Source organism: Engystomops pustulosus, chromosome 2 (assembly GCF_040894005.1).
Source record: "Engystomops pustulosus chromosome 2, aEngPut4.maternal, whole genome shotgun sequence".
Taxonomy (NCBI): domain Eukaryota; kingdom Metazoa; phylum Chordata; class Amphibia; order Anura; family Leptodactylidae; genus Engystomops; species Engystomops pustulosus.
The window spans coordinates 158,770,133-158,783,525 of record NC_092412.1 but is presented as its reverse complement, the minus strand read 5'-3'; the positions used below and the strand labels follow the sequence as shown (position 1 = coordinate 158,783,525).

General features: G+C 41.1%; 1 protein-coding gene across 2 annotated transcripts in view; it reads right to left on the bottom strand.

Annotated features, from left to right (window-relative positions):
- KDM5B (lysine demethylase 5B) overlaps nucleotides 1-13,393 on the bottom strand; it is a 44,783-nt gene that overhangs the window by 21,816 nt on the left and 9,574 nt on the right. For both annotated transcript variants that reach the window (XM_072137145.1, XM_072137144.1), the window contains exons 2-7: nucleotides 9,327-9,404; nucleotides 8,195-8,317; nucleotides 7,925-8,095; nucleotides 5,638-5,688; nucleotides 4,197-4,316; nucleotides 2,041-2,137 (exon numbers count right to left, since the gene is read on the bottom strand). In XM_072137145.1, the coding sequence (XP_071993246.1) occupies nucleotides 2,041-2,137; nucleotides 4,197-4,316; nucleotides 5,638-5,688; nucleotides 7,925-8,095; nucleotides 8,195-8,317; nucleotides 9,327-9,404 (640 nt within the window). The remainder of the gene's footprint in view (nucleotides 1-2,040; nucleotides 2,138-4,196; nucleotides 4,317-5,637; nucleotides 5,689-7,924; nucleotides 8,096-8,194; nucleotides 8,318-9,326; nucleotides 9,405-13,393) is intronic.

Here is a 13,393-nt window from a genome sequence, read left to right as displayed (position 1 = left end):
CATATGCAGGGGGCACCTTTAGGACAGGGGACCCTGGGCACATGCCAAGCTTGCAACCCCCTAGCGGCAGCCCTGGGTTAAGAGGGTCGCATTCTGGTAACGTCAAATCTTTTGTCTTTTACACCCATAAATGTTAGTGTACCCTGATTTAATCTTGCACAATTTATACATTACTCTTCCTGCCGCAGGCAGCTTTGCCCTAAACAATGTTACGATTTTTGGGGTTTTTCCTAGGTGCACCATACAAGCCATAACTTTTTTTTGTGCATGTGATCATAAAAAGAGCTTTAATATGAATCTAAGATTGTGTTTCTCGGGGGCCAAAGAATTGGAGATACTGTGTTTCCCTGAAACTAAGACAGTGTCTCATATAAATTATTGATCCTAAAGAGGCACTAGGTCTTCTTTTGAGGGGATGTCTTATTTTTCCACAAACAACAATTCACATTTATTGTTGAACAAAAAAAATCTATTTTTCCAACATCCTTATCACTCTCCAAACTCTGAATTTCATGCTGAATTGCTTGTGACTCCATTTCTATTAGAATCATTAACCCCAATCTCTCATGTTTAGCAATAGCATTTTCCTTAAAGGGGTATTCCGGGAATATGAACGTCTGACACAAAAAACCCATGATGATATAAATAAATAAATACAACAATACTCAATGTCATTAGTCACAAAACGGAGCTTAAATAATTAGATTTTATGATTTAAAAATTTTTTGGCCTCTCTAAAGTAGGTGGAGTTAACACTAACATGGCCGCCACTGGATGCTACAAGTCCCATGATCCTTTAGTTCTCAATAACTCCTCCTCCCTCTTATGCTCTGCTCCCAGTGATGATATAACAGGTTTTCTTGCTCTGTTACCATAGTAATGATGTGTAACTGCCATCACCAAAACACAGGCCATACTGGATGCACTGCAACCAACCGACTACAGCCAAACATAGTGCTGATCAAAAGACCCTGCCCAGGCAGGTGCAGGACATGTGATGTGGACATGTGACCAGCGGCCATCTTCTGTCCTGCAACGGACCGCGCGGAGGAAATTAACGGACTGATTAAAGGTCCAGTAGCATTTTAATTCTCCATCGCAGTGTATGTCATCAGCATTTTCTGCTAAGGGGAGCAAAATTTTAAATTACAACTAATTACATGTAAGCTTATATTTTGAGTACCCATTTGTATACGAATAATGCTGATTCCTGGAATACCCCTTTAAAGAAAAAACAACCATTTCGGATCTTCCTATTAAGGTAGATCCGGTGGCAGGTTCCTCTAATAAATGCCATTTGAGCCCTTTTTAGGGCTAATCTTTTACTGCCTGTTAAGTTTGTAAATTTTTTATTGCCCTAATATGCAAATTAGTGAAAGAGAGTACAGGGGCGTGGAGTAGCCAGAGTTGAGGCTACACAGCGTGGCTACTCCATGCCCCAGTAGCCTCTTTCGATCCTCCTACTATATCTTCTGCGCATGCACAGTAGCGCCGACTTCGGAGCAGAGTACACATAGCTTCAGGCTCTGCATGCACAGTCTAGGTACTACAGACCTCAAGATATGGAAAACTTTAAAGGCAAACAGGTGTGATTTCACATAAATGAGGCAATGTTAGAAAGAATACTTTATACCTTACCAGAGGCAGAATAGGGGCAGGCCCAATTTACAGAGTTTGCCCTTTGACAGCCACAAGTGCTCAGGCTGTTCTGGAAGGCAAATAAGGCCCAGAACTAATGCACTGATATGCAAATCCATGAGGCACAAGTCGTCTATTCCGCAATGCCTCCTCTCTCCTCCTCACTCATTGCACTTCCCATTCTCCCTACCCCTGTGAAATGCCTCCCCACTCACCACTCACTGCTGGCCAGGTAATGTTAATGAAACAATGGAATTATTCAGATGCACGACAAGCGCATTTTTTAAATCAACATGCCAGAGGCTATAGGAAACTGTCATAATATAAAAATAAATGTCCTGATGAAGGGTTCCCTTTAAGGAGGGAAAACCACCATAAAAGGTCTTCCACAAGGTTACCTACCATTTTCACAAATGGAAGGTACCGATCCCATCCTTCGGCGCAAAGTTCGAGGTCTTAATTCTGGTACTTCTCCTGGTTCAATTTTAACCTTTACAGCCTACAAGAGATGGAAACAGTGTTAAATATTTGAAGTGTCATTTAAACCTTTCAGGACATGGCCCTTTTTTGTTTTTCATTTTCATTTTTCACTCCCCATGATCAAAAATCCATAACTTTTTATTTTTCCATGTACAGAGCTGTGTGACAACTTGTTTTCTGCGTAACAAATTACACTTCATAGAGATGGTATTTATTATTCCATGCCGTGTACTGGGAAGCGGGAAAAAAATTCCAAATGCAGTGAAATTGGTAAAAAAACACATTTGTGCCGTTTTCTTGTGGTCTTGGATCTTACGGATTTCACTGTCTGCCCCAAATGACATGTCTACTTTATTCTTTGGGTCGGTGCAATTACGGGGATACCAAATTTGTATAGGTTTTATAATGTTTTCATACATTTAAAAAAATTAAAACCTCCTGTACAAAAATTTTTGGGGGGATTTTGCCATCTTCTGGCGCTAATAACTTTTTTATACTTTGGTGTACAGAGCTGTGGGTGGTGTCGTTTATTGCGGATTTTGATGACCTTTACAATGTTATCAATTTTAGGACTGTTCGACCTTGTGATCACTTTTTATAGAATTTTATTTTTTTTTTAAAATGACAAAAAAGTGCCATTTTCGACTTTGGGAGCGATTTTCCGTTACGGGATTAAACGCAGTGAAAAAATGTTATCATATTTTGATAGATCGGGCATTTTCGGAGGCGGCGATGCCTAATGTGTTTATGATTTTTACTGTTTATTTATATTTATGTCAGTTCTAGGGAAAGGGGGGTGATTTGAGTTTTTAGGGGTTTTTTATTATATATTTTTTTTTTACTATTTTTCAGACTCCCTAGGGTACAGTATATGGGTATTTTACTCCTCATACTTTACAATGTGCTGATAGCACATTGTAATGCATGGGTTAACCCGAAGTAGCCTCGGGTCTTCCTGAGACCCGAGGCTACCATGGCGACGGATCGCCGCTCCCCGATGACGTCACGGGGAGCGGCGATCCTCAAAAAGATGGCGACATCAGCAGGGAAATACCTGCTATTACGTCACGGGTCGTGAAAGGGTTAAGATATTAACGGACGTCTACCATTTGTTTTTATGCACAAATATCTGTAGCGACACTGATGCAGAAGCACAGCGTGTTTAAACCCTGAACGGAGTGGTTTTGTTCAAAACATACATAAACACTTTACTTCCACATACACAGGAGCTGCCCGAATTGTACAGACAGGACTAATCAACCTGAGCTGGATGACAAATACACAGCAGTTGGAGGATGGTGGAGCGATTGATTACTTCTGCCTGTGAGGGAAAACAGTGATTACCTATTCTCAGATTATGCTAGGCAGGACAAGGCTTGGGCAGTGCATAAATAGGGTAAGAGGAGATGTGGGGCAGCCACAGGAGGGACAGAGCCTCATTATCATCATTTCATAATTGTTTTTTCATCAAAACCACTCAGTTCATGGATTAAACAAGATGTTTCTGTTCAGTGTAGCATGCTCAAGGTATGTTTGGTTCATAATGCATAAAAGAAAATCTACCATCAAAATTAAGCATAATAAAACTAGGGAATCTTACTCATAGATCATGATTGTGATAATGTTCTTATATGTTTTGTCCATGACCTCCTTCCTTCTAAAATCAACTTTCAAAAATATGCTAATGAGACTGAAGGGCTCCTGGGGGTGTTAGTGCCCTTCCATGCTGCAGAGTCACAGGCTGTTACACTGTACATGAGCATTTACACTTCCCACTGTGTACTCACACTTCCTCTGCTGCAGTGAGATCAAACGGGTAGGGAGGTGGGGGGGGGGGGGAGGTAGGAACAGCCTGAGCAGCTGCAGCACAAAGGGGATCTGGTGACACCCTCAGTGACCCACCGGCTTATTAGCATAATTTCGAAGATATCTTTTAAATGAAAGGAGGCCATCAATAACAAATCTAGGAAGATTACCAGTCACGGTGCCTTGATCTATGAAAAAGTGTCCCTGGTTTATTATGCTTGATTTGTGAGAGTAGATTTTCTTAAGTAAAAATGGAGAAAATAGCCACTTACTTCTGCTTGCATACGTTTAGCTCGTCTGGCACAGTTTTCTGAAGGTTGCACAGATTGCCTCTGTGGGATATCATGAGGTTTGTACTCCTTGTCTTTAATATCAGGTAAAAGAGATGGTTTCTGCAAATTTGGGTAAAAACACGTGACTTCAGGGTACAAAACATCTTCTCTTTGACAGATACCAATACCATATAAAAAAAAAAATTTGGATTGTTGAACAGGGTAGCAGAAAAGCTGCATGATTTACCCTATAGATTTACCCTATGTGTTTTGAAATGCATTTAAACAGCTGAGAAGAGGACATTTGTCTGATTACATTGCTGTCAACATTTGTTAACACAATGTCAACAGCAATGTTATCAGGCAAATCTCTTCTCAGCTGTTGTGATGCGTTTGAAAATGAAAGTGTAAATTGCCATGTGGGAACGCACCCTAATTAAAAGAATAACATTCAATAATTTAGAGACCTTGTATTAGGGGGAACCCTGTGAGATGTAGAAATACTATTTATGGATAGGCAATGTGATTTCCCCAATGACGTTGGTTCCTGCTCTGCAAGAGAGCATTCCCTTGAGCAGTGAAAGAACCACACCTACTACTTTGGGAAGCACTAGAAAAGTATAGTCACATAGTACGGTAAATGTCAGGACCACCTTTCTAATATCAAATTTTCGAATGCATCGTGCAACCCTATCCAGAGATTTGGCAAAAATCTTTCAGACAAAAAGCCATACGACAGGCCGGTGCCACAGGCTGGTTGTAATAGTACTGCATGTAGCACGAAATAACATATCTCAACGTGCAGTACTATTACATCAAATATCAGGAAGGTGTTATTCAACTCCCATAGAAACCACAGCCACTATACAACGTATGGTGCTACTTGGTAATTGGAGGAGACTGCTTCGGCCAGAAAAGTGCTGTGGCTTCTTCATTAAACTGCTGATTGGCTAGTGTCCCATACCAAGCACGTCCACCAATCTCACCATGTAAAATTAGCCAGCGAGGCACTGTAGCTTATTTTACTGATATGCAAATTACCTTTCCTGACTCATGTGTGCTGGCTTTGACTCTTCTCTCTCATGGGCTGCCAGTAAACCATGCTGCCTATTTTGACTAACAGCTCTGTCTTTTGTTTCATTCAAGTCATATGACCAGAGTGATATCATTTCAGGTCCTTTATCCTCCTCACATTTGCAAACTGTGCCAGCACTGTGCTGTACTGTATGTACGTGATCACATGAAATCACATCAGCCTCCATAGAGGATGGAGAGGAGTAGAAATCCATGGAAATCCATTTTGCAAATGTAAAGGGTACAAGACCTTTGATGACATCACCGTGGTCACATGACATGACCTGCTAAATGGTAAGGAGGCATAGGGCTTTTAAAAGATTAACATATGATCTACTAAAACCAACTGAAGAACTAAATTCCATACCTTATCCAAGTTTATCTCGTCACTGAGCAGTTTTGTGCAGGATTCAGATCCCTGAAGTCCAAAGGATAGAATATTATGTTACTTGTATGACATATTAAAATGCAGACGCCAATAAAAAAATATATATATATGAGCAAATTGCAATATATTTATTTTCAAATTTGTTATACTATTAGCGCTAGTAAACTCAGAAATATGCCGCTAGGCCTTCTTGATGCAGATTTTAATTTAATGGATTGATGCTCCATAATTTAGCAAAGTTCACTCAGAATAGAAGGCGCAATGCTGGTCCAATCCATTTCCATTAGAAGAGGAAAACACAGCATTGTGTGAACACACCCTTAGGGCATGTTCAGAAAGCAGTTAAAACGTAATCACAGTTGCATCGTAAAGAACTACATTCAGTTTTCCTGTAATTTAAAGGGTAAATGTAACGTTACTGATAAAAATAGTTTTAGCACAGCTAGAGAGAACTATTCCAATGATACCTGTATAATGCAGCTGGCTTCTTCCTAGTCTTAGATGCAGCCGGGTATATCTATCATACCTTCTTTTAAAGGGGTTTTCCAACGGAAGAAAATTCTCAAGTTTCAATCCCCTAGTGATGTTTACACAATAAAGATCATTTTACCACCTTACTTTACAATTTTACTCAGTTTCATTGCTGTTTTAGCTCCTATCACTCCCTAGGCTGGTCAGTGCAAAATCCAGTGTTGGTGGGGACACTCTAAGCCAGTGATGGCGAACCTTTTAGAGACCGAGTGCCCAGACTACGACCAAAATCCACTTATTAACTGTGCAGTGCCAACATGGCATTTTAAGCAGTAACTTATTGCTACGTGTTCTTCCACATCTTTCAATTGTATCGGCCCCTGAGGCCACCAATACAGTTGAAAGAAAGAGGGTCTCTCTGTAGAGTAAGAATGTTGGCTCCAGCTGGATGACCTCCAAAGATCAAGCGGTTCTGTCAACACCACCTCTCTATTCCCAGTTCCAAACAGCCAATGAAGTGTCGCTTTAAAATAGTGCCGAGAGCAGCATCTCATAAGTTGCCCGAGACTGCAGCAAGATTTGGTGGATTTGGTCCTTTTTGGTGAACTCTGTCCTGTGGTGATGGCCCAAGTGCCCACAGAAAGGGCTCTGAGTGCCACCTCTGGCACCCGTGCCATAGGTTCGCCACCACTGCTCTAAGCAGACACATTATTATCCATCTAGTTCTGTGGGGCAACAATGTGGTTAGATTATCAAGGTACAGGTGTATATACACTTTCATGTGGCTTCTGACATTGTACTAACACACTGACACATGGAAAGAGAGATGAGACTGATCAGAGATGATGAGATGCCTATTACACAGGCATGACAGACAGAGGTCGACAGACCTTTACACTGTCAGCCCTGCTACATCTCTGTTCTCACAGGTATGTGCTTGCCTCCTCTACCTGCCCGGATAACTATCTTCCTGGTTTAGCAGATGTGAACGCTCCTGATCAGTAGCCTGCTGGGTGCAGGAAAATATCAGTCCCAGCAGCAGTTAAAAAAAACTGTAGGACCTTTAGTGATGTCATAAGCATGAGACTAATTCACTTACTTCAGGTCAACCAATTACATACCAGGAATGGTATGTAGCAAAGCGGTTTGTGTTTGAAAAGGTGAATATAGTAGAAATGTGTGTGTATTAAAGTTTGAGGGCAAATTATACACATTTATATATTACACATGCACACACATACTGTGGTGCTGCCATTTTCTTTGGGGTGAAGTAGATTACTGTATGATGCAGAGCTCCAGTGCTCTTCCCTGCCTTGCTCTGCAGTAGATCTCTATACAAGCAGTAACACAGATTCTGTGTCCTGATTGGCTGGGTTTGTGGACGTGAATGCCCCGAGTTCATGTCACAACCAGGAAGTCCCGCCCACTTCAGGAAAAGCTGAAAGGATACTACAGATAGCCTTATATATAAGGATAAGAAGAAACCAGCAGCATGATAAAGGTATTGTTGTCACAGGATCTCTCCAGCTATGCTAAAACTATTTTTTGTCAATTAACAGTTAGTTTCTTGACTAGAAGCAAAAAGACATTTGAACAGGTTTCACTTGCAAAATAAAAAACTGAACCCAAAACCAGGATCAAAACCGAATGCAATTTTTACAATACAGCTAAAAATCCAACCTTTGATGGCAACCTCACCGAGAGTACCAGTGGAATAGTAAAGTTCCCTTTACCCCCTATAAAAGATTATAAAGAAAATGTGATATTTAGTGTAAGGAAAAAAAAAAATACTCACTAGCAAACTAGCTCCAGACTGAAACAAGTTGTAGGGGTATAGTATACGTTCATAATGTCCCCGGATGTGAGACCCAATAGCTTTTCCTGTTGAAAAGCCCATTTTTACAGCAATCTTTGTCCATTTCCTCTCTTTGCAGACATAATCAAAACCACCTTCATCAGCTACCAACTGCAGTGGGAAAAAAATATAAGTAACCTTGTTTTCTATACTTTAAAAGGGGAAATAATCACTTGCCCATTGATCAGTTTATACAATTCACCATCCCACCTTGTTTAGTTGAAATAAATCCAGTATTTTTCGTTCAACATGAGGTATTTTCAGAGTGCATCCCTGCAGTTCCCAGAACTTGGCAATTTGATCCAAAAAATTCAACTTCACTCTAGTCTGTGCCTGAGGGAAAACAAATGAATGTCATTTTGTCATCTTCTGTAAAAATATTTTTTTTTTTACTACAGAAATAAATAATGAAGAGGACAATAGTAAACTTTGTAATAAACTTAATGAAAAAAGCTTCTCTGTGCCTTATTCTCTGTTTTTCTCCTGTAGTAAGCAGTGTATATGAAGTGGGGTACACGGCCTAGAGATAAGGAGCTCGCCTATCTTCAGTACCCTCATAGATAATGAATTGGAGAATAACACAGCGCTGTGCCCAGCTACATAACATTATGGGGCACATTTACTTACCCATCCTGTCGCGATCCCCAAGGTGCGTTGTCCGACGGGGAGTTGGAGCTGCCGCGATTCACTAAGATCGTGCGTCCTGCATGTGTCGCTTCCACGTTCAGGTCCGCCGGAGTTCACCTTCTTCTTCCAAGTGCATGTAAGTGCATGGCTTGCGACACAATTTTGAATGTTAAATCCCGCGCTTAGTCCGAATCAGTCAGGTTGTCCGACACCCATGCCCCCGTTTTGTGCCGAATGAAAGTCGGCGCGATTGCGCCAAAATCCGATTGCAAAAACCCCAGTTAAATGCAGTGCAAAACGGGAAAAAGTCGGGTAACCCAACGAAAATGCGGTTTGTGGACCCTTAGTAAATGTGCCCCTATGTCTCCATAGCTCTGCACTGTAATCTCATACGCACATGAGGATGGGTATGGGGTTTTCCTGGTATAACTGGAAATCCCAAAAGGCTTTCCTCATGATTAAGAAGCATGTATACTTGCCATCTAATGGGACTCCATTTGCTAACACTGGATAAATGACCCTTTCTTGTTTGTGCACACCTCCATAGCAGTCAGGCACTGAATAGTAAATGGAGTGAAGGGGCATAGGACTACTCTCCTTAAATTCCTAAGCAAGGGACTGCATATCAGCCATATCCAATCACAAGTAAATAATATTAACCAATTAGTTTATAATGCAGCAGAGTCATTATGTGGGGTTAGAGTAGCCACATTACCTCAAGTTCATTAAGTCTTTGGATACGAGGGGTGAAGTGAAGCTTATCAACGTCACAAGCAAATGGAGGTTGCCAATCCTGCAGAAAACAATAGATAGAAGATATTAGATCCTTTATTTACCCCAAACAAAGCACATTTCTGAGACCATTACAGCAGCCAATGTACATGGGTTCTCATACACATTCTTCATACCATAATTTTAAAAGTTGAATAAAATAGCCACAATTTACTAATAGTTGTTACTGGAGAGGTAACCGCAAAAATCTCTAGCCTCCAGGAAACATTTGCCATGTATGGAATGTGATAATAATTCCTTTACTTATATAGCGCACACAGATAATGCAGCGCTGCACAGAGCTTGCCAAATCGGTCCCTGTCCCCAATGGGGCTCACAATCTGAACAACCTTACCAGTATGTTCTGGAGTGTATCATAGTTAGTCATTTTCTTTGCGCTGGCTTTTTTCCAGACATCTACCACATGACTGCACTCTCGCTCTCCAGATCACACATTATTAGGAAGCATCTTGCTACATTTTGTAGGATTAGAAGATGATGTACGAAGTTGATGTACGTAGGTTAAGTTTATGATGGTACACTGCATATGAACTCTTAGTTGCTATTCCACCGCAAACAATAAGTAGCAAAACTAGGTCTAAACAATTTCCTATACCACGAGGAGACTGGGGTGGTTTTGTATTGTAATTTTTTTTTTTTAATTAGTTTTTTTTGCGCAACTTTTTAAAAATTTCACAGACTATGAAGTGACTGGAGATTAGAAAGCAACGGGTGAAACATGAATAAAACTCATGGCAAGGCTATATCGATAAGGCTACAACAATTTTCATCCATTTTTCACCGACCTTCATAAAACAGTCTATGAGTGATCACTGTAAAACAGTTCAAACAAGGACATACTACTCTCTAAAGCAGCAGACACACCGTCCATTAAAGAACTGCCATGTGAATTGTTCCATTAAAAATAATTGCATTTAATGAAGCCAAAAATGCAAGTGGCCATTATTCACTGTGATTAAGCCCCAAGAAAATTACAGGAATTAGTGTACCTCTCCATAGAACAGCGCAGCGCCGCACTTTGACCAGGCGCAGATATCAGCCAGATGTGCCCAATCGCAGGCGTTTCCATAGAAACACTGTTGCGATTGGGCCGCGGCCCGCCCCGGTGGGTGCGGCTTTGTCTGCAGATGTATCTGTTGTACTGCCTAGTATAATTTTGCACCTCATGTTACATGGATAGTTTTATGGCAGATGTGCCCACATTTTGAACATCTGCATTACTTTTGGCCCTTAATATACACAATAAAAGGTCATCACCTCCAGGAGCATGGCTTCATAGTAAGACTTTATACCGTATATATTAAGACTCTGTTCTAAATAGACTCAAAGGACAGCCAGGATGAAAGGCTGTATGCAAATGAGCCCGAGTGGCTCTGGGCTCCATTAACACCTATGGAGCCTGGAGCCCTTCAGGCTCATTTGCATACAACCCTGCATCCTGGTGGTAGATGTCCACATTGTGTCAGTACAGCCAATGTTCAGCACCTGTGCCTAGCTGGCAGCACTGGGAAGTTATGTGACCCACTTCAACCAATCCATGATCTCCTTTGACACAAGGTGATCACAAGTCGCATGGTCCTAGGAGGTTTTCTGTAGGTTTTTTCTTAAAAAAAAAAACCCACAAAGTGAAAGTTATGTGGAGACACATGTATTTCTATGGGTGCATTTCTATGGTTTCTATGTATGAGGCAATCCATTGCATCTCAGGCTGTACTTTTTTCCCCGAGCATCACACAGGAGGACACACTGGCCGCACGCTGGAGCTTAACAGATTCTTTTGGGCACCATTGGTATCAGTAGTTGCATATTGTAAGCACTGTTTTTTATATTGTTCTGTTCTTATCGTAAAAAGAGCCGACATGCATGGACAATGTGTATTTGGCCTTAGAGGGGCCATTTTTACAAGGGTTAGTATAAGACCCTAATAGGGTCACTAATATACTTACCTTGTTATAGTTTATGTGTAGTTGTCGCATTACCTGCAGGGCAGTAGGACTTGACTTTCTAAGTATCTCCAACCACTGATATGGGAAAGGTTATGATGATGAGGAGGGGGCCTGCATACAGTAACAACTGTATCGTCATCCACCGGAAACCAGCAGGACACAGGATGGAAGTCTTGCTGCCCAGGGGTCACGTGACCTGCCGCTCCCAGCAGCGAATGGGAAACTTTATTAGGGTGCTGACACACGGGGTGTTCTTGGACCGTTTTTAAATGGACTGAAAGTGCATGCATTTTTTAAGCTTACCATGCTTTTGGCTGGTTATAATCAGTTTCACAGCGGCCTACACTTCTAGATTAACAGGATTAACCCCTTAGGGACGTGGCCCTTTTTCGTTTTTGCATTTTCATTTTTCACTCCCCACCTTCAAAAATCTGTAACTTTTTTATTTTTCCATGTAAAGAGCTCTGTTTGGGCTTGTTTTCTGCGTAACAAATTGAACTTCATAGTGATGGTATTTATTATTCCATGCCGTGTACTGGGAAGGAAGAAAAAAATTCTGAATGCAGTGAAAATGATGAAAAAACGGATTTGCGCCGTTTTCTTGTGGGTTTGGATTTTACAGCTTTCACTGAGCGCCCCAAATCACATGTCTATTTTATTCTTTGGTTCCGTACGATCAGGAGGATACCAAATTTGTACAGGTTTTATGTTTTCATACATTTAAAAAAAATTTAAACCTTGTGTACAAAAAAAAAAAAAAATTCTTCATTTTGCCATGTTCTGGCACTAATAACTTTTTCATACTTCAGTACAAGGAGCTGTGGGTGGTGTCAATTTTTGCGACTTTTGATGAAGTTTTTAATGCTTTCTTTTTGAGGACTGTATGGGCTTTTGATCACTTTTTATAGAATTTTTTATATTTTTCAAAATGGCAAAAAAGTGGCATTTTTTACTTTGGGCGCCAATTTCCGTTACGTTGTTAAACGCTGGGAAAAATCGCTAATATATTTTGATAGATCGGACATTTTTGGATGCAATGATACCTAATGTGTTTATGATTTTTGGCTGTTTTATACAGCCGTTACCCGCTGTGTATGGAGAGAGCTCAGCTCGTGAGTTCTCTCCATACACTTCTTGCCGCACAAGGATGATATAGTTCGTCCTCGGTCGGCAAGGTGTTATAGCAGCCAAACGCATGGTAAACATACAAAAACGCATGCGTTTACAGTGCATTTTTAAAACGCAGGCCGTTTTTAATGGACTGCATAGAAAAGACCCAAAAACGGGTTCAAAACACCACGTGTGTTCACGATCGCAGGCGTTACCATAGAAACGCTGATGCGATCGGGCATTTCAACATTAACCCGTTCACGACCCGCGATGTAATAGCACGTCACGGGTCGGCCACGGGTGCATGGAGAGGGCTCACGGGCTGAGCCCTCTCCATAGCCAGTAAGTCTTTGCTGCATATTGCAGCAAAGGCTTACCGGTAACACCCGCGATCGGTGCCAGCACATGGGCGCCGCCATCTTTTCGAGGATCGCCGCTCCCCATGACGTCATCGGGGAGCGGCGATCCGTCACCATGGTAACCTCGGGTCTCACGAAGACCCGAGGCTACTTCGGGTTAACCCATGCATTACCATGTGCTATCAGTAGTAAAATACACATATACTGCCATACTGTAGTATGGCAGTATATGATAGGGTGTCTGCACGATCCTAAGGTTAAAGTACCCTAGGGAGTCTGAAAAATACTAAAAATAAAAAAAAGTTAAAAAAAAAATTATAATAAAAAACCCTAAAAACTCAAATCACCCCCCTTTCCCTAGAACTGATATAAATATAAATAAACAGTAAAAATCATAAGCACATTAGGTATCGCCGCGTCCGAAAATGCCCGATCTATCAAAATATGATAACGGTTTTTCACTGCGTTTAATCCCGTAACGTAAAATCGCGCCCAAAGTCGAAAATGGCACTTTTTTTGTCATTTAAAAAAAATTTAAAAATTCGATAAAAAGTGATCACAAGGTCGAACAGTCC